This window comes from Carassius auratus, chromosome 38 (genome assembly GCF_003368295.1).
Source record: "Carassius auratus strain Wakin chromosome 38, ASM336829v1, whole genome shotgun sequence".
In the NCBI taxonomy this organism is placed as follows: Eukaryota; Metazoa; Chordata; class Actinopteri; order Cypriniformes; family Cyprinidae; genus Carassius; species Carassius auratus.
This window is the reverse complement of record NC_039280.1, coordinates 21,102,576-21,124,137: the sequence shown is the minus strand read 5'-3', so window position 1 is coordinate 21,124,137 and position 21,562 is coordinate 21,102,576. Positions and strand designations below refer to the sequence as shown.

Genomic DNA, 21,562 nt, shown 5'->3' with positions numbered 1-21,562 from the left:
ATTTATTTAACAATTTGTTTATATATTTCAGCATTTATTTAAAGGTTTACGTTTGAGTAAATTTAATTCAAGTAAGTTGGTCCTCCATATGAACGTGGCAACAACGTTAAAAATAACTGAAACGAACCGAATCAAAAATATTATTACACTTGTACTATGACTAAAGGTAACGTCATAAATATGTATCAGATTTAGCTAATTTGCTTGGCATCCTTCCAATTGCAAAGGTGAACGTCAGCATATTAATTAGACAATGGTGACGCTGCGTCATTTGTCTCCATCAGCGAAGGCGTGGCTTATGAATATTAAGTGATAATCCTTCGTCATAGTAGTTTTCGTGATTTAATTCGCGGACGGGAAGTCGCTGGACTCGAGCTAGGGCTGCGCACACACCTTACAAATCAGACGTTTGCACTAGAAAGCAGTAAAAAGCCTAATATCCGCTTTAATTTGGTCGAATCCTTTGTATTATTTTCAATGTTACTAGACAGCAGCGGCGTCCCCGTGCTGATGATTATAATTGACGTACAGTGTGACGTATCGGCGTTGTTAAAGTGAATCATCTTTACTGTAGGGATGCTGAGCCTGAGGCAGGAGGCCTGAAACATAATTTCTACCCCACGAACTAACATAACCTTTCTCAGTCGTCTTCAGCGCAATGGAGGAGATTCTCCGCAAGCTTCAGAAGGAGGCATCGGGCGGTAAACACAAAGCGATCCGGGACTCCTGCAGCGTCGCGTGCGGTAAGATGCACCTGTGCGCGTACAGTCTGTTAGGAATAATGCAACTGCGGATAAAAGCAAGAAGCACGCGAGTTCAATCTATTTAAACGATGCTTTAATGTCTGACAACAACAACATCAGTGTACTCTCAAAGCACATGCGTGCCCGCCTTTCACGGATGTTTATTTATAAACCAGAATCCTAATATAACAGCTGTTACAGTAGATATGTGTTTTCCATAAGCTGTCAAACTACATATTCGTTTCCAGAACAGCGCGAAGAGTGAAGTAAAAAACACGACAGTTAAATGAAACTGAGTCCAGTGGGCATTCATGCATTGAGAACTTGTGTAGCGTTTGTTTGTTTGAATATTATAGTGTTGAAATGATTGCCTTTAAACCTCCGTATTTTTCAAATGCATACTGAAATAAAGCATTATGCCCATGTTAATAACATGTTTTGGACATGTACCATGGTAACACCTTGGAATATTATCAAGTATAGCTGTTCATGAATATGGTTGTTATTCAGTATGAAATAAGCATGCTTTTCCATTATTAAGGCATTGTAACGCCACAGTACTTTTAATTGGCTTTCCATAAGGAAGCTTCTGTTTTAATGGTTAATTTCATCTTTTTAATAGTTACTTCATGTGTATTTTCTTGGTGATTAATAGTTTTTTTTTTCACCCAAGTTGTTTACTTTCAAGATGATAATGTATAAAATAAAATCAACATGAGCTATATAGTTAGTGCTAGCTGAAGAATAAATTAGTAGAAACAAAAGTGTACTTTTTTAGTGTGTTTGTTATAATCATTAATACAGTATAACTGTAATTAATATAAGTATTGAAAGTTTTTTAGATGTCTCAAAGCTTGTCCTTATTCTGTCTTCTTGTATTGTGTTATTATAATGAATAGTCGTTCAGTGGAAGGGCAAAAGCAGCTCTGATAGTTTAAGATGATGCAGAGCTTCGAGACCTCAGTTGACCTTTCAGTGTTTCTGCGTTGCACATCTCACAAACTGTCAGTCATGCTGTGCCAGCGCACGAGGGGTCAAACCGACGCTGTGCTGGGAAACTCTGGCTCGTCTTGCAGGATCAATGATAGCTCAGATGACAGTACAGCGAGGCCTGATCTCAATAGATTTCTAATGTGATGTTGTTGAGATTTCGGCTTCCTTTTGTTTCAATTTGAATAGGTACGAATGATAGGCCTTCAAAGTACATCTATTCATATTTGAAGGATGTTCATCTGTTTACATTTGTGTTCTTTCCATTTAGGTGTTGTTTAATATCTGTTTTTTAATTTGGACATATTATTTTCTCTCATTTTTCCTGCTTTTATACAGAGACCCTTCAGGCTCAGAATGGTTCAGTTAAAATGCCCCCATCTAAACTCAGGCAAGTGTTTGACGTTTGTATTGTCAGTGTTTGTATTTTCATGATCTTCATGATCCACACAGACAGGCACGGTTATTAAGTTTTGCATAGCATTTGTTATTTTTAAACCTTTCGCTTACACAGTGAAAATGCATTAAAGTAGTAAAATGACTAAATATATTTCTTCCAACAGTATTCTCATGAGTATAACTTTGAAATGGGCTACTATTTTAGGTTCATTTATATTTATTCATATAGCAGATGCTTTAATCTGGATGATCTCTGAATCAAGTGGAGGAAGAGTGACATAAGAAAGTGCTTCAATGCAGTTTGGATCTTTCTTGTTCTGATGTGTTAAGTGTGAACTGTTTTTGTGCAGAGAGAAGTGTTTATTCCCTCTTCAGTTAGCGCTGGAGTCTAAAAACACTAAACTGGCTCAGACCGCCCTCACTGGAATGCAGGTGTGTTTATTACTAATCACTATACAGTTTTTAAAAGACATACATTTCACAGACACAACACTGATTAGGTGCACTCAAGATAAAGCAGCAGCCCATATGTTTTTGCTTTGCTTTATTCAGTGGTGTTTGCTCAACCAGGCAAAGCATGCTATGGACATAAATTGACCATATCTTGGCACCAGAATATTTCACGGACCCTTTTGTATTTGGCCATTTCCCACCCTACCAACTGCACAGCAATGCTCTAGCAGCCACACTATGGACATAATTTTATATATATTTTTATATATATTTTATATATATTTTATTTATATATATATATATATATATATATATATATATATATATATATATATATATATATATATATATATATATATAAAAATATATATATATTTGTATATATATATATATATATATATATATATATATATATATACACACACACAAACACACACACACATAACTTATAAAAAAGGTGAGGAAACATTAATATTTCAGTGGAGAAACCTCACATAAAGAATTTTGTAATTGTCAGTTTACTGTAATTGATAAGACTTGTACAGTAGAATTAGATCATTAGATTTTAGACTGTTTGATATGTTACAGTTTGCTGTACAGTTACTGTCACTGGATAAAGCAAAGTACCTGACCATAACAGATTTTACTGTAGACTTGTGTTTTTATATGAAACTCTTTATACAGTGAGTTATAAAGCATTGTGGTGGCACGTTTTGCATGCAACTACTCGCATCTCTTCAGAGAATGTAAACATACATTTGAAATATTTACAATTCGGCTTTCAATCATTGCAAGGTGACCAATATTAATTTATTATTATTATTGTTTTAATGTGATGTGATAGTTCACCCCCTGCTCAGTAATCTGCCTGTGTTTTGTCCCGTGGCATTGGCAGAAGATCCTTTGTGAGGACTGCTTTGTTGCTGTAGAAGCCGAGGCTCCAGAGAAGCAGCTGTTGAGTCAGATCCTGGCAGCCATCAGGGTGACGCCCACCCTACACGAAGACCTGCAGGTGGAGGTCATGAAGGTCCGTGTGAGAAGGGGTTCAGTCCGAGTCAAAAACAACGTGCTGCATCTAACAGGCTTAATCAGTTCAGTGTGTGCATCTGTGGTGTAATTGGATGGGTTTGCAGAATCACTGGCACACATGCGTCCCTAGACACACTGTGTTCCTGATCTCATGTTTCCGATTCAGAAGTGTTAAATCATTTTCAGTGGAGGTGCTGCCAAGCAGCTGTTATATTAAATGGCTAATGTTTTGCAGTTTTTTTGTGTTGTAGGTCCTGCTTTGTGTCACCTACTCCTCTACCTTTGAGATCAATGGCCACAACATCTTGAGAATCGCTGAGGTAAGACGTGATTTCTTGACGTTTGACTGACAGAATGAGATGGCCAACAGAAAACTGCTAATCTAAAGTGAATCTGGCAGTCTTCTCATTAAAGGCCTTGTTAAAGGGCATCTATTCTTAAAGACTGCTGTGTTATAATGCTGTGGATTAATGAGGACGATGTATAGTTCTTATTCCAAATTGGAAAAGATTTCAAATGCACATTATGAGCGACTCAAAATCACAGTAACTGTGAGAACACCAGACCAAGAGCTGATTGCATTTAAAGAGAAAAGCGTGTTTGGGTGCTTCACATCTCTGTCACCTGTTCATCCTCATCGTGCGAGAGGTGTGAGCGCATGTGAGTTTACTTGTTGCTTCACTCCACTGTTTGGGATTGTCCTTTTATGGGAAATCTTAGATATGCACCATGCTGATTTTTTTCATTACGCAAATTGTATTTGCACAAACAGAAACAGATGAATGCTAAGATCCTACTGTGTCTGTGTATATCGCGTTCCTCCCCCTCCTTTGAGTTTTTAACTCTGTTATCTTGCCGCTGGTTGGCCATAAACAGCTCATAAAAGCACATCGTGATGTGTTAATGGATCTGGTTGTGCCAGGCGTCTCTTATTCTCACACAGGACTGTTCCAAAGAGCCTCGGGAGCAGGCCATAAACAATAAGGCTAAAGCAAGCCCTGTCTGACAGAGCATGTCCCGTCATACGGCAGACCCATTAAGTATTTACAGTAGATGCTTACAATGTCTGAATGCCGCTGCGCTTCATCACAGAATAACATAGCAAGGAGTTTTCAATTCACAAGACTCTGCTCTTTTGATTTTGTATAAGTGCAGAGGTCCCCAGAGTGGCACAATAGCACACATCTCACTCCATCATGAACACGTGTCTCCTAGCATCCAGCAGTGTGTCATTCGTTGCTATGTTACAGGTAAGAGTGGTCCGCAGATGCCACGTCTCAGATCCTGTTTCCACGAGCAAGCGTGGCAGAGCGGCAGATGTTCTGTGTCACTCATTCTGTTTACTTAATAGAAGATACCATCCACTTTTTTGAGGCCTAACAGAGATGCAACATAAACTCATCACATTATTTTAATACTAGCAGTCAATTAAATTGGTTACATTCAAACTAAAAAAAATGTTTAATGTTTTCATCGAAGAACTCCAGTTGCCTCTCTTTCTTGAAAAGGTAAGGAACCATTATTTATATTAAGTCGTGGCCTAATGGTTAGAGATTTGGACTCATGATCCAAAGGTTGTGAGTTTGAGTCTCGGGCCGGCAGGAATTATAGGTGGAGGGAGTGAATACAGTGCTCTCTTGACCTTCAATACCATGACTGAGGAGCCTTTGAGCACAGCACTGAACCCCTAACTGCTCCCCGAGTGCTGCAACATAAATGGCTGCCCACTGCTCTGAGTGTGTTCACGGTGTGTGTGTGTGTGTGTGTGTGTGTGTGTGTGTTCACTGCTGTGTGTGCGCACTTTGGATGGGTTAAATGCAGAGCATGAATTCTGAGTATGGGTCACCATACTTGACAGTGACTTCTTTGACCGTTCTTCAGCATTAAGGCTAGTGTAGTTTTTTCACTGGGATTGTTGCCAGAAGTTTCTCTGTAGAGACATTGATTTGTATTTATATACTGCTGTTCAAAAGTTTAGGATCAGTAAGATTTGTTTTAATGTTTTTAAAAAAAGTTTATTTTGCCCTTCAGGACAGTATCTTTTTAATAAAAAATACAGAAGAAAACCTGTAAGTTTGTGAAATATTCTTGCAATTTAAAATAAATGTTTTCTGTTTTCACATACTTAAAAATATAATTTATTGCTTTGAAGCAAAGCTGAATTTTCAGCATCATTACTCCAGTCTTCAGTTTAATATTTTTTAGGATCTGTAATACTTTTTTCAGGATTCTTTGATTAAAAAAAAAAAAAAAAGTAAAAAACAACAACAAAAGTGTTTATTCAAAATAGGTATTTAGTTACAATAAACACTAATATTCAAATGTTTATATTTACATTTATTCATTTAACAGATGCTTTTATCCCAATCAACTTACAAATCAGAACAATGGAAGCAATCAAAATCAACATAAGAGCAAAAGTTTTTATTTTATTTATTTATATATATTTTTTATGAATGAATACTTTTATTCAGCAAGCATATTCAATTAATAAAAAGTGATAATAAAGACTTCTATAGTTAGAAAGTAATTATATTTTGACAAAATGCTGTTCTTTTTATATTTGTATTTGTCAAAGAAAAAGTATCATTAAAAATATTAAGCAGCACAACATATATAACATAGCCCTAATGTTGTGTCCATTTAAGAATTTCTCAAATTTCAATTCACTGTGCCCTTGTTTTTATGTGAAATGTTTGCCTGGAGTTACAGCTGTTTAGGTCAATTTCTATTAGCAATTTCAGGCGAAACAATGCTTATGCATTCTGTAGAAATGACTGGATCATGTCTGATAAAGACTGCTTGTAAACAGCTATTATTAAGTCATTCCATGGATGCCCAATTGCTTTAAAGTTGGTCTTTTTTGGGTATAAACCATTTTATTTGCAAGGCCGTCTGTGCATTTCATTTGGTGACACAGTTTTTAATAAAAGATTTCTTGCTTTTTGTGTGTGTGTGTGTGTGTGTGTGTGTGAGACAGATTTATGTCACCAAGGTGTGTAATTTCTGTGGTACTAGTATCTCCAAACAGAATTGCAAAAATAGCTTTGGTTATGTCTGAAGTTGACTTATCAGTCCACATATTTCATAAAATATGATTGTTCTGACAGGATCTGAAGGCAGAGAAGATCGTCTCAGCACATTAACTTTACTACAGACTAGTTTGCATAGTCTTACCAGTTCAAAAGTGATAAAGAAATGCTAGTGTTCTGTTTCAAGTTGTCTCCCTTTTGGCATTTAAAACATCTACAATGATCTTGAAGTTTTTTTTAGTTGCAGCAAAACAAAGGCAGTTTGTTGTGGTGGATTTGAGCATTTGTTGCATCTTTGTGTGTTTCCAGGTGTGTATTGAGACGTACATATCGAGTTGTCATCAGCGCAGTATCAACACAGCGGTCAGGGCCACCCTCAGTCAGATTCTTGGAGACCTCACGCTACAGCTACGCCATAGACAAGAAAACACAGTGAGAAAATCACAGAGCTTTATCAGACATAAGCATGTCTATAATCTCTTATTGCATAGTTCTCTCAAATATGCTTTTGTGATTGGTTAAGGCTGCAATTTTTTCTGCAAAAGTTCCCCTTGTGACTTTTTACTTTTATTTTTAGACTTCTCATACATTTCTAGGGTGTTAAGAATGAAGTGATGTTATCAAAATGTCTGGTTGGGTTTTTTTACAGGGTGTTGATGGTGAGGAACGGTGCATACCTGTCCACCAGCGAAGAGGTACACCGAATCGATAAGACTTGGAAATGTGTTTACGGTTGCCAGCCAGAGACAGGGCTTTCAGCATGACTTATTCATCAATCGTTCTGACTGGATCATTTTCATAGCTCAACTAGTACATCACATTTACTGATGACAGCAGCTGTCACTGATTCTGGATCTGTTCTTAAATCCTCATACTAGGTATCTTTCTTGTTCCCAACCTTTTCCTTTTCATTGTAAGTTATGTATATCTTCATGTTTTCAGATCTGTCTCCCACTACCGATGCACTGTATGAAGATGTTGTTATGGTGCTCACGGTTTTCTGTGACAAAATGGAGTCTGTCTCCAAGTAAGCTTTGCATATCTTCAACTTGTTTTTGGGTTGTTATTATTATTAGTAGCATTATAAGTGGTGTTTGCTCGCATTACTGAAAATATATAAAGAACATATTTTTAATGGTCATTAATTTTGTTCCTCATAATTTAACCTACTTAGTATGTTATTATTCCAGACGTGTATTTGGTGTCATGTGTTTCTTTAGTGAAAACCAGCTGCTGCAGCTGTTGTACCTGGAGTGTATTCTGTCCATGCTGAGTAGCTGTCCTCCCACAATGCACCTGCGTCGTAATTTCACTGACCTCATCTGGTGAGACGTGTCTTTGTTCTCTATGCACATTTAAATCAAGGGCTCTGCACTTTATGTCGTTAAAAGTAGCTCAACTTATGAACAAGTACTGTTGCTTTTCATTTTTAGTTTTCAATTAATTGCATTAAATTAACATTAAATTGACTTCAAAACCATAGGTTTTACTACAGTATGTGATCGCAAGTGTAAATAAATGATGACTTAAAGGGATAGTTCACCCAGAAATATACATTCTGTCATTAATTTCTCACCCTCATGTCCTTCCAAACCCGTAAAACCTTTTGATTATTTTTGGAACACAAATTAAGATATTTTTGATGAAATCCGTAAGCTTTCTGACCCTCTATAGACAGCAAGGGAAGTACCTTTATCACGGCACAGAAACATAGTAAGGGCATTGTTAAAATAGCCCACGTGACATCAAGGGTTAAACTGTAAATTTACGAATCTACAAGAATAATTTTTGTGCACAAAGAAAACAAAAATAACTTTATTCAACAATTTATTCTCTCCTGGGACAGTCCCCCGCCATTATCTAATTTACCATGACACATGCGCATGATTTCCTCTGCTTGTAAATAAGACGCAGCACATGCGTTTTCTACGTTAGCAGCACCAAAGACATGCGTCGTGGTACTCTCAATGTCCCATGGACTATTTTAACGATGTCCTTATGGAACAACATCAGGGTGAATAATTAATGACAGAATTTTTATTTGGGGTGAACTAACCCTTTAAAGCTGCGGTAGGGAACTTTTGACGCTCTAGCGGTTAATAAACAGAACTGCTTGTGTCTTGCTGAAGAACATCGTAGCCGGAACTACTTCTCTCTGTTTATGTCTTTGAAGAATCACAAAGGTACTGGGTTACTCTGCCGTGGTACCCCCGAAGCAATCTAAAATAGTCTGAATATAAACACTTATAATAGGTGCACCCTAGTGATTCAGGACAAGCTAAAAACACGGTTTGGAAAATGGATTCATGGTGTACTCGCTTATTATATACATTTTTCTACATTTTGAACACAAACAAAGTTACGGACCGCAGCTCTGATTGGTTATTTTTTAACGGGAGCGATGGAGTTTCTGCAAATGGCAATAGGACACTGGGAGGAGCCAGAGGAGCGCGATTTTTTCACAGATTATCTGTCTCATATTCTACTGTCAGGACATAATGACAGGTTTAATAAATATGTAAAAATATATATATTTACAAAAGTTACCTACTGCAGCTTTAATGTGTATGCAAATTGATCATAAACCATAAACAACAATTACATGCAAATATACAGTATATATGTAAACATTGTTCATTAGCTAAAACTTTATGAACTTAAATTATCCTCCACCATACTTTCCCTTGATATTTAAGTATTTCCAAAAAAGAAGTATTACCATTGTACAATAAATACATCTATTTCTTTAAAGCACATAGTCTCAATCTCTGTTACTCTGGTCTTACATCAGTGTGGTGTACTGTCTACACACAGGAAGCAGTTGTGTCCAGCTCTGGTGGTGATTATGGGAAACCCAGCGAGTGATAAAACCATCACCTCTGCCCATGGTGGGCAATCCCAGGACTCAGACGCAGCACCGGGGTCAGCGGTCTTGGATCAAGGCCGGGGTTCTGGCTGCTCATCAAGTGCTCCTGTCATGATTGGGCCAGTCGTTCGCACCATCTGTTATGTGGCAGCAGAGTTAGTCCGTCTGGTGGGCTGTGTCGAGTCCATGAAGCCAGTTTTGCAGTCCCTGTACCACCGTGTTCTGCTCTACCCTCCGCCCCAGCACAGAGTGGAGGCAATCAAGATCATGAAAGAGGTGATCTCTTCACACTTACTGTAGTATACACACCATTAAGTGTAACATCCATGACAATGATCTAAATAGTTAAACTCTTGAGACTTTTTTTATTAGTATTATGTGGTGAAATATACTCTATGCATATGCATTATTTCAAAATGCTTCTGTCTATGCATACTCAATTTCATGTGCTGCTGCACTTCAGTAAATTCTTATTTTATGCCACATGAGAAAATAAAAACTTTACCACCCCCTTAAGTACTCCGGTGTTCCTGTACTAATAAACATGCAGTTATTCCCTTCGCCCCGCTGCAGATTCTAGGAAGTCCGCAGCGCTTGTTCGACCTGGCCGGCCCATGTGTCATTGAGCCTGAAACAAGAAAGCGGTCTTTCTCAAAAAGGAAGTCACATCTTGATCTTCTCAAACTGTAAGATATTTCATTTCTTATTCAGTGACATTCAGACATTTAAAGGCTATTTCACACTGTGCAAACAGATAATGACTAACACAGACAAATCACTACAGTATGTCACTCCAGAAGGACAAAAGCCTAAAGAGGTCAAAAAATTTTCCTTGATCTTTCGGCATATAAGAGGTCTTTGTACCATTAAAACATCCTGCAAGTTTCATAGCTTTAAAGGGCAAGTTCACCCAAAAATGAGAATTAGCCCATAAATTACTCACCCTCAAGTCATGCTAGGTGTATATAACTTTCTTCATTCAGACGATTCCTGTTGGAGTTATTTTAAAAATTGTCTTTGATCTTTCAAGCTGTTTCATTGCACTCAGCGGGTGTTGCAGTGCATCAGTCCAAAAGAAGTTAAATAAAAATCTTCTAAAGTGAATCAATGTGTTTTTTGTAAGAAGAATATCTAAATATCACTTTAATGTAGCTTACACTCACAGTTGTACACCGAAGCAGGTCAGCTCAGAAGCAGCTCAGAAGTGACGTACGTGGAAGTGCAGGGCAAAGATCAAAACAAAACCACAGTCACTAAGAAGAATGTCGAATTTCGATATAAGCCAAGAGGAGTCTGGGTTTCCTTAAAGTAAGGAAAGTTTGCCTCCTTTGTTCCTGTTAAAGTGCCTCTATTACAGGTTATGAACGGTTCATATTTTGGTTTTGTGAGTCTCAACAACAGGTTGACATGAATGCAAGATCAAAAAACACTTTCATTGTCTTATAATATACATTTATTTTTACCTTACTTGCTCAACGAATCCAAAACGATTCGCTCCTATGATTAATTGTTCCAAACCCCTCCACTTTCATTCAGACCGATGTGAAAAGGCTAACAAGTGGGCGGGCATTATGCTAATGTTTCATGTTAACGTCATCATGAAACTGCTTGGGATTCATTAAAAAAAATGTCTTGTTTCAATGATTCACAGTCGACTCTTTCTTTCGAGAGACAATTACTTTTATACACTGTGCACTTTCAGATTTAAAACTTTGCAGGATGTTTTCATTCACTTTAAAGAGCTGTGTTACACCCTGCACAAAAGGTAGTTTTCAAAAATCCATAATGGGGGCACTTCAACTAATTTTGGTCTTCACGAGACTCACTGGCGTAAGCCAAAAAATGTCTTGTTAGGATCTGAGATGAAAGGACGTTTCCTCTTGACACGTTCTGTTTAGTTTAAACAGTTCGTTAGCATCTTTGTACAGATGTCAGAGGAATCCCAGTGTAAGTAACAAGTGGATAGTTGATCTTTTAAATGGCATCCCGGATCCTGTCTGAGGATTGTTCAAAGCATTTTGTTTTGTAAATGAGGCATAGACATGGAGATTTCACAAAAAAAAAAAAAAAAACTTACTACATGAAGCAGTACTACATCTGACTGCAACTGCATCACAAACCGTATGATTTCATAATGCTTTGTATTTATTATTTTTTTTATTTTTTTTGTCAAAACACACATTCAACAGCGAGGGGGGCATTGATATTGTTTCCTGTGCAATGACGTTAACCATTCATAACAGTTACAATTACTGACAAGCCCTACCCTTAAAACAGGTCGTTTTAGAGAAAGGCTCGGAATGAGGTTTGGAAGTAATCATTTTTACTTAAACGCACCTTTCTGAAAAATCCAGACAAATGTTTATTGGCCTATGACCGTTACAGTGTGAATTAGCCTCAAAAGGATGTCTTTGGGCGCCGTTTCTTAATAAGCAAGTTTTTCCAGTAAATGTCAGCATCTTTCCTTTTTTCTCAGGGTAATGGATGGTATAACAGAAGCGTGCATGAAGGGCGGGATTGAGGCCTGCTACTCTTCTGTCTCCTGTGCTTGTGCCCTATTGGGTGCATTAGATGAGCTCAGCCATGGGCGTGGCCTACAGCAAGACCAGTCCCGCATGTTGCTGCGGCGATTGGATGAGCTGAAGGAAGGGGTGGAGTCTATGCGAGAGTCTGTGGAAGTCAATGAAGCTGATTTCCGCTGGCAGCGGCGTGTGCTTTCTTCTGAGAATGCTGCCTGGGAGAGCATCACTGAACGCAGCCCTGACATCAGCATCAGCGTCACCACAGACACAGGCCAGACCACACTGGAGGGGGACCTGGGTCAGACCACTCTGGAAGGGGAAATGGGCCAGACCACTCCAGAGGACTGCGGGGGGGAACAGCGACTACCTTCACCTCCTACCTGTGGAGCCGCAGCCAGAGCTCGTCCAGATATACCAGAATGTGTTCAGGCCAGCGGTGTCCCAGAAGCCCCGTCCAGTACCGCCCCTCCTGATGTAGTGCAGCGCAGCCATGGCCTGGCCTACCCTGACATCACCAACTTTCTGTCTGTGGAGTCTCGGACACGCTCGCACGGCTCACGCTACAGCGAGAGCAACTTCAGTGCAGACGAGCAGGAGCTGTCACGAACAGAGTTCGATTCATGCGACCAGTACTCTATGGCCGCAGAAAAAGACTCGGGACGCTCTGACGTGTCCGACATGGGCTCTGATAACTGCTCTCTCGCTGACGAGGAGCAAACGCCACGGGACTGTCCCGGACACCGTACTCTACGGACGGCTGCTCTGTCCCTAAAACTGCTGAAGAACCAGGAAGCAGACCAACAGAGCGCCCGGCTCTTTGTGACGTCTCTAGCTGCGCTGCTGCCACGGCTGCTGGGACTGCACAGCACCACGGATGTAGACGTGTCCCTGCAGAGCTTCTCATCCACCTTCTGTTCGGGACTGCAAGCAGGTAACAGGACAGGAGTGTTACAGATGACAGTCTGCTTTAGGGATACACCGGTATCAAATTTTGATGTTGTGATTAATTGCTAATGCTTTAATCACGGTATTATCACGATAAATTTAGTAAAAAAAAATACATTAAATGCAGTAACATTCACAATGAGCTGCACATTTGCTTCAGAAGTTATTAATCTTTGTAAAACAAAAATCATGGTTCATGTTACCTCAACACAGTTGAAACTTTAATTTTTAACAATGTGCTATTAAATATTGGAATCACCTTAAGATTAATGAATGTATAGAAGTATTTTTAATTGGCAGTTTATGTTAAATAAATGAACCACTGAAGCCCTAATGTAAAATGTGACCAAACAATAATCAAAACCGTTTCAAACAGTCATAATTCAAATAAACATTAATGTTCATCAATAGCTGATGCAGTGTTTAAACACTTCTTAAACCTGACATGATTTTTGTAAATCCAGTGGTGGAGTGCTGTGTAGCCCCCTGACTGAAGACAGATCTCTGTGTCAATGTCCAAAAAACAAGAAGACTTTCTGAGTGTATAAAGCGGCAGGCTATTTTAGAAAGGAAAATTTAAAAGATGAAGGTAGAATCAATAAAATATGAATGAATTATTGCTGTTGTGTAAATATGTAATCATGTAATCCATAAACAAGTAATATGTAATTTAAGTACTTGGAATCTGATTAGTAATCCAGATTACTCGTAATCAGTTACTACCCAGCTCCGTCTGCAGAGTTTAGCTCTAGTCCCAGTTAAACATACCTGGTCCAGCTAGTCAAGACCTTCAGGCTAGACTAGACACTTTTAGGAAGGTGTGTTGGAGCTAATCTCTACAAAACATTGTCACTCCAAGAGTGGGTTTGGACACCCTGTTATACAGTAGGCTATAAAGGAATTTATTTACAGGAAATGAGACATGCACACATTTGTTGAAACTTTTTTTTAACGATCCTCACTGTAAAAACAGAAAAATAACTAAACACAGGTTATCGATAGGTTATCACTAAACTCAAAATGGCCAAATATCAGTTACTTTTGTCAACCAGGCTAGTTTATGAATGCTAAAGTGGACCAACTGTTTAGTGAATTCCCCCTTAATTCTCCCCAAGACTAAAAAAAATTCATAATTTACTCACCCTCATGTTGTTCCCAACCCATCAGGCTTTTGATGATCTTAAAAAACACAGATGAAGATATTTGTAATGAAACATGAGAGATTTCTGTCCCTCCATGGAAAGTTCATTTTACAAGTTTAACTTCAAAAAGAAAATCAACTGGTTTATTCTTTTGAAGAGCCGTTCACTTTTTATGACGAATGGATTTCATCTAAAAGCCTTTTTTTTCACAAATACATTGATCAATGCATTTGCGAGAATCAGTGAGGTTTCTCATCATGTGTCAAACATGCGCCTTTGAGTTTCCATTACCATATTTGATTTACTCAATGCATATGTGCGCTCTTCAATGTTTAAATGTGAATAAAAACCTAAACTAAATCATCATATCAAGCAATCATTTCTCTTGAACTTGAATTGAGCTAAATAATGACGCTATTGTCTTCTTGTAGAGCCTCCTTCATAGATGTTCCATAATCAGTGAGCTTTTTACAACATTTACTACACAGCTTTATTTTGTTCGAAGATAAATGAAAGATATCAATTTGGAACTACTCATGTTTCACATTCATATACTGAATATTAAACAAGTTAAGATACTAAGTTGTTCACATGCACTGAATACTGATATTGTTGTCAACCGGCAGAAGAGCAGACTTTCCAAAATTAGAGACACTTTAAGTGTATTGTTAAGATGTTTTCATGTGTGCAGTTGAAGGTAATGTGTTGTCATTGTATGGTCTTGTAGGTGGGGTTCATTCTCCAGGTTTTGAGGGCAGTGAAAACCTGAGTTGTCAGGCTCTGATGAATGCAGATGGATTGTACTTGGTTTCCTATTATGCTCTACTGCTCAACCTCAAACTGTGCTGCTGTGACTATTACCACAGGAAACCCACATGTGCCCTGGTGTCTTTGGTATTCCTGCAGTACTTTACTATCATTTTTACCACTATTTTACCAGCCACAGAATCTGATGGTGATGCTGAATGAGCCGTGTCTGTGTGTGCAGAAAGAGTTTGTGCGTCAGATCCAGAGCAGTGGTGTTCTGGTGGTTCTGTCTCAGGCCTGGATCGAGGAGCTCTACAACCAGGTGTTAGAGAGAAACCTGCTGGGAGAGGCGGGATACTGGGGCTCAGCGGAGGATCAGTCCTTACCTCTCATCACCATGCTCACCGGTAATACTCCTTTGTGTCAGATGAGCAATTCATGGTATTAATCTGTTGGGTTAAGGAGTAAAGCTTACATATCACTCATTTATGACTGTTTGCTAAGTGCTTAAATATTCCCCCAAAATATACTCAAAATGCACAAACATATAAAATATTTGATTTCTAAAGCAAATTCATTTTCGTGTATTTGGTATACTGGTGAATCAAAGGCTTAAAAATTGCCATAGTGGCATTTACAAATTAGAAATATGTATTTGTTCTTTTACTGTCCTTTGCATGATCAGATATTGATGGACTGGGCAGCAGTGCTATCGGTGGTCAGCTGGTAAGAAAGGCCTCGACACAGTCTCCCTTCACCTGCGACAAGAACGGCAGTGACAACTTGGTTGCAGGTAAAGTGCAAGAAACTCTGTTTGTACACACACACACACACACACACACGTTTGTTTTTGTGAAAAGTGGGGACATCCCATAGGCGTAATGGTTTTTATAATGTAGAAACTGTATATTCTATCGCCCTTCACCAACCCTACCCCTACCCCTGACCCTAACCCTCACAGGTAACTTTGTGCATTTTTACTTTCTCAAAAAAAAAAAAACTCATTCTGTATGATTTATAAGCGTTTTGAAAAATGGGGACATGGGTTATGTCCTCATAAGTCACCCTCTCCTTGTAATACCCATGTCATTATACAAAGTTGTGTCCTGATATGTCACAAAAACTGTAATCAGCCTAAATGAGCAGTTGCATTAATTACTGAAGTGGCCGACAAGAAGACAAGAAGTTGGAAGTTGAGTTGGAGGTGGTATTCTTTCATATATACAGAGACCAGGCAAGCTGAAAAACATGCAGACATTGTGGGATCCTTTTTCTGGAATATCAAGAAGAGCTGCATATTGTCAGGGCAGTAGTAGTAGGGAAATCCATTTGCCTAGTGATGTTCTATATTACAAAAAGAAAAGGGGGCCAAGCACCGAACCCTGAGGTACTCTGGTGTTTAGATGATGTGACTGTAACGATATGAACTTCGTAATCATCGGGAAGAAGGAGGCGGGAACCGGCGCACAATCAAAAACATAATTTTAATATTCAAAATAAATACAAAACAGCGCAATTAAAAGCCAAAACATAAAATAATGTCCCAGGCCTGGTCCTCTCTCGTCCTTCACGGTCGTCACTCCAGTTTTATATCCTTCCATCTCCTACGTGGGACTCGATACCAGCGGTGGGGCGCAGGTGTAGCTCATCTCCAATCACTACACCTGGCCTCACTCCTCGTTCCCACGCCTCTCGGCCCCGCCCCACTCGCCACAGTGACATTTAATAAATCTAGTAGAATAAGTATGCATAATCCTCTATGATGGATAGCAACATAGTCTCAACTAGGGCTGTAGTACTCGAGTCCGGTCTTGGACTCGAGACATTTTTCTGTCGTCTCGGACTTGTCTCGGACTCGTTGCATTTGCACTCGGACTTGTCTCGGACTTGGCCATTGGACTCGCCAAGTCTTCTAGTTGGTCTCGACCGAGTCCAGCAAAAAAATAAAATAAAAAAATTTCTCCTTCAAAACAAAACCACATTTGCATGATGTCGCAACTGAAAACGTGTGGAAAACGCTAGGCGCGCCACTCTCCTTATTTCCAAAGCACTCTGTAGCCTGCGCTTGCGCTCCAGTGGCGTCTGCTGTTGCTGGGCAACCATGACCCGCTCTCCATGATGATGCAGAAGTTTCAGCAAAGAATAAATGGAATTCCAGCTCTGATAATAGATTCATTTAAAAAATGGCTATCCTTGTACAACTATGATCATCTGTTTCTCCATCTTGCCTTAGCTTTCAGTATTGTTCCGGGAAAGGATGTGCATGACCAGTGGTGCACTTACTGCGACCTGAAAAGTTTAGATGTTTCTAATTTAATTTTCTACCTGTTAGATTGTTTTATTTACGTCTACACCTAGATAGCCTTTTTTTTTATCAATAAACGCGTATTAATGTATAGCCTTATGCAACAATTACATATGTAAATTTTATCTTTTTGTATCTGTAACAATCACAAATTTTTTCCTATCTGCATTCGGATACAACATCGTACAGTTACTTGATAAGACTGTTATGACTTTTTATATATTTTTTCGTAGTTATCACTGAACAAGTATGTCGTGTTAAACTGAAATAATTATTAATTTCTAAAATAATATTTATCATGCAAGCAGAGAGATGTCATGACAAACGTTTAGTGATCATTTGAACACGACTGAATCCATTCAATGCACACATTCTCATTACGCAGAACACTTTGAGCGAGTCTTAATGTTAATGAACTTCACTAAACAGATGTGTGTGTTCCGCGCAAACCAGCAAAAGGTAAATATGCAAACATGTAGGACAAGTAGACAATGTATCCGTATCGAAGCTGATTATTAGCCTACTCTTGAGAGAGAACTGATTTGGTTTTTGAGAGACTGAGACGCGCAGCGCGGCTGTTTGATTGGTGAGCGCGCTATGCTTATTCCATTCATTCGTATCATGGTAGCCTAAGCTTTCAATATTTGCCTTTTAAATATATACAAATAATATAACGTGTAGCTATGATGTATTATTATAGGTAAAATTACTCTTGCAACGCTCTGATTTCTGAGAGATAAACAGAGAGGCATCAACAATGCGGTGTTTGATTTGCTCTCTTTTCACTCATAAAGTTTACATTCATTCACTTCTGGCGCTGATGCCCTGGCTCACCTGTTATCTAGCAAACACCAGACTCTGTCAGCTTTAGCCGAGTATTCAGGCAGAATTATTCCTTGAGCGTTATTCGTTTTTTAAGCCATTATCCGTGCCATTCCGAATAAGGTATTCGTATTAATGTACAACCCTAATTATTACATTACATATTTTATTTTTACATGCAACATAGATAAGGTCATATAGTAACAGCTCCACGCAATATTGTAATTCTAAAATTCACGTCGTACTTGCAAACACTTTGTATGCATTATGGTTAATGCATGCTGGAGTAGTCGATTGTTTCCGACAGAGCTCGACTAGTCTATGCAAGCCCTAGTACAGTATGACAAAAATGTCGCTGTATTTATGTGCGCATGTCCAGTAGAGCCAAACGTATCCATTCTAGCCTTGCTGCGCGCATTTGTCATATCCCGAGCTTTGTGTGTGTCTGTGCACTGTGCCAATTAGGCATAGTCATATACATTTTTGACCACAGATATAATATCAACAAAAAATAAAGTACATAAAAATTATTTGACCTTACAGTTCCAAACTTTGTTTGTTTATCCAAGTTTAGCTCCCAGGGTCGGACTGGGGGTAAAACCACTCATTAGCAAGGCCCTTGAAAAGGGAAGAGAGGGCCCTTGAAAAATATGAATCTGAAATATATTACCTGGATATTTTCATGGGTGGGGGCCATGGGGGCCCATCAGGACTGCCTATGCATAGGGCCCAGGATCTTGTTTAACGCCCCTGTTAGCTTTAACCCTAATTATACACACTTGAACCTAATCAAGCTCTTACTAGACACACTAATCTTCCAGGTGTTTTAAGGCCAGTTGGAGCTAAACTTTTCAGGACATTGGCCATCCAGGATGTAGTTTGGAGACCCCTGTCCTACAGAGTTGTTACTTTGCACATGCTTTTTGATCATTACAAATAATAATGTAAAATGATTTTCTTAGAATAGGAGATATGCTTTGTCTCGCATCACAAACATTATCAGTAGTTAAGTATGTGGTCTTGAAGAGGACCCTTTTTACTTTCATTTGGACTCGCTCTTGGACTTGGACTCGAAACTTTTGGACTTGGACTTGTCTTGGACTCGAACCTCTTTGGACTCGGTCTTGACTCGGTCTCGACTAGTCCTGGACTTGACTTGGACTCGACAAAGCCGGACTTGACTACAGCTCTAGTCTCAACATAGTCAAGCTGTATTTGTAGCTTGATTGATTTCTATCTAGCACGTTGTTGTTTTCAGACCATAATGAGAAGATGTCTTGAAACGTTCGTGAGAATCTGAATTTTTGGGGAACTTGTGTCAAATCACAAGCTTTGACAACACAGGGTCGAGCTGTCACTGTCTCATCATGGCCTCATTCCTGACAGGTGTGGTATTTGCCCGCTATATCCTGACCGGCTGCTGGAAAAACCTGATCGACACGCTGTCCACGCCACTCACAGGGCGCATGGCGGGAAGCTCTAGGGGTCTCGCCTTTATTCTTGGAGCAGAGGGAGTTAAAGAGCAGACTCAAAGGGAGAGGGACACCATCTGCCTCAGCTTGGATGGTCTACGCAAGGCTGCGGCACTCAGCTGTGCTCTGGGTAACAACGCATCTCATTCATTTCAGCCTGTTCATTTTCATTTGAGCTCACTTATTCTGTTACCTCACACAGTAGTCTTTTGCTTACGGTCCATCAGAATTGAAGATGGGACACTAATGGAAAGGTATGTCTTCTGGGCCTTAATTGTCTGTGTTAGGTGTGGCGGCAAACTGTGCCTCAGCACTTGCCCAGATGGCAGCAGCATCATGTGTGAAGGAGGAGAAGGAGGAGAAGGAATTGGGGGAGACTGGAGATGCCATTTCTCAAGGTATTCATACACATTTCACATTGTGTGACATGTTTCACATTGCATCACAGTATTCATTCACTGTGTAGGGATGCACCAATATCATATGGTACTGGGTCCATTACTGTACTCTTACAGATATGAGTTACATACAGTACTGTAAATATTGGCATACATTGGCAGCAGAACAAATGCCATCATTCATACCTAGAGCTGCTGATGCACAGAGTACATAAAGGCAAACAAAATCATTTATAGGAAAGAAACACACAAATTTTGTATTACTTCCTTACAAGCTTTCATAACATCTTTAGTGTTATAATGAGAATATCTTAGGCCCAACATATTGCTAGTGAATGGCATATTTTGATATGGTTTCTTGGTGATCAACTATTTGCATTTGTTATTGATTAGATGAATAGGGGAGTTAACCAGTTGCTATCCTTAGGTCATCCGTTCATATTCTGCTGTACTTATATTTAATCACCTGACGTGAACTTGCATGTCTGTGTTGTAGTTAAGCAGCGTGTAGAACAGAAACTGGAACAGATGGGCCGCTGTCAGGGCGTGAGGTTGCACACGGCCCATGTGCTCTGCATGGATGCTATACTCAATGTGGGGCTGGAAATGGGCAGCCATAACCATGATTGCTGGCCTCATGTCTTTAGGTAGAACACTCACCGTTCATTTTTAGGGAACCATGATTTGATCTTAGCTTCAAATCTTTACTAAAGTAATTATGGTTAATTATGGTAAACATAGTTACTCATTAATCACAAATGTTAAGATTGTTGAAATTTTGACTCTAAATGTACACATTTTTCATTCAAATCAAGTAGTGCATTACATTTTTTTCATTAATGATGTGTTTTTCTGTTGGTCGGGTTAAATGGCATATCATAAAAATACTACGTGACTTTAATTCCAGAACATATATTTTTTAATTTATTCATTTGAAGTTTAATGTGATTGCTATTAGTCCTCTTCTTAAGATATATTATTGTGTTGTCGTATAGGCTGACATCTCAGTAAAGAATAGACCAATTTGTTTAGTCCTATCAAGACTAACATTTCCCATCAAATTCCCACACTGAGTTTGTTTTAATATTCCTCAGAGTGATTGAGTATGTCAGTTCACTGGAACACACGCACTTCAGTGACGGTGGCTCCCAGCCTCCCATCGCCATCACTCAGGCGCAGCAGGCCGTGGCAGTGGACCTGGAGCTGGAGTTGAGCGGAGAGGCCAGTCCAGAGCTGGAACTGGGCCTCAGCCATCCAGTCATCCAGCCGCTTTCCATCCAGGAACTCTTGAGAGAAAGCAGTCGCTGTAAAGGGTTCGACCTTCGGGGAGGCAGTCTGCTCACGGGCACCAGTGCTGCCAAAGCCGTCTGCACGCTTTCCACACAAGCTGACAGGTACCTCGCAAAGATATTTAATTTATTTGCTGCTGCCCATATTTTTAGATTTTTTAAGGAATGATTTATTATAATGTTGATAAGGAATTTAATTGTAATTCATTACATTTACAAAACTATAAATATATTTCAAACCTTTGATTTCTAACTGGAGTTATGTTGAAAATGGCCACTAGGGGGACCTGTAAGGCCATAATTTGGTAGGCATTTGTTGCCCATCCAGTGCTCTCTGTTAAGGCAAGTGAATAGCAACTTAAAACAAAAAAAGTAATAAAATGTAGAAGTTTAAATCGGTGTGTACAT

At 39.2% G+C, this 21,562-nt stretch overlaps 1 protein-coding gene across 2 annotated transcripts in view; it reads left to right on the top strand.

Annotated features, from left to right (window-relative positions):
• Window positions 1-322: 322 nt before the first annotated feature.
• The window catches only part of arfgef3 (ARFGEF family member 3), a 58,236-nt gene continuing 36,996 nt past the window's right edge, over window positions 323-21,562 (top strand). For both annotated transcript variants that reach the window (XM_026224723.1, XM_026224722.1), the window contains exons 1-19: window positions 323-743; window positions 2,073-2,124; window positions 2,483-2,564; window positions 3,481-3,612; window positions 3,866-3,934; window positions 6,956-7,078; window positions 7,296-7,341; window positions 7,589-7,673; window positions 7,867-7,971; window positions 9,461-9,788; window positions 10,086-10,198; window positions 11,989-12,965; window positions 14,849-15,015; window positions 15,110-15,275; window positions 15,554-15,661; window positions 19,382-19,597; window positions 19,755-19,865; window positions 20,362-20,512; window positions 20,960-21,259. In XM_026224723.1, coding sequence (XP_026080508.1) covers window positions 659-743; window positions 2,073-2,124; window positions 2,483-2,564; window positions 3,481-3,612; window positions 3,866-3,934; window positions 6,956-7,078; window positions 7,296-7,341; window positions 7,589-7,673; window positions 7,867-7,971; window positions 9,461-9,788; window positions 10,086-10,198; window positions 11,989-12,965; window positions 14,849-15,015; window positions 15,110-15,275; window positions 15,554-15,661; window positions 19,382-19,597; window positions 19,755-19,865; window positions 20,362-20,512; window positions 20,960-21,259 — 3,416 coding nt within the window. In that variant the 5' untranslated portion in view covers window positions 323-658. The remainder of the gene's footprint in view (window positions 744-2,072; window positions 2,125-2,482; window positions 2,565-3,480; window positions 3,613-3,865; window positions 3,935-6,955; window positions 7,079-7,295; window positions 7,342-7,588; window positions 7,674-7,866; window positions 7,972-9,460; window positions 9,789-10,085; window positions 10,199-11,988; window positions 12,966-14,848; window positions 15,016-15,109; window positions 15,276-15,553; window positions 15,662-19,381; window positions 19,598-19,754; window positions 19,866-20,361; window positions 20,513-20,959; window positions 21,260-21,562) is intronic.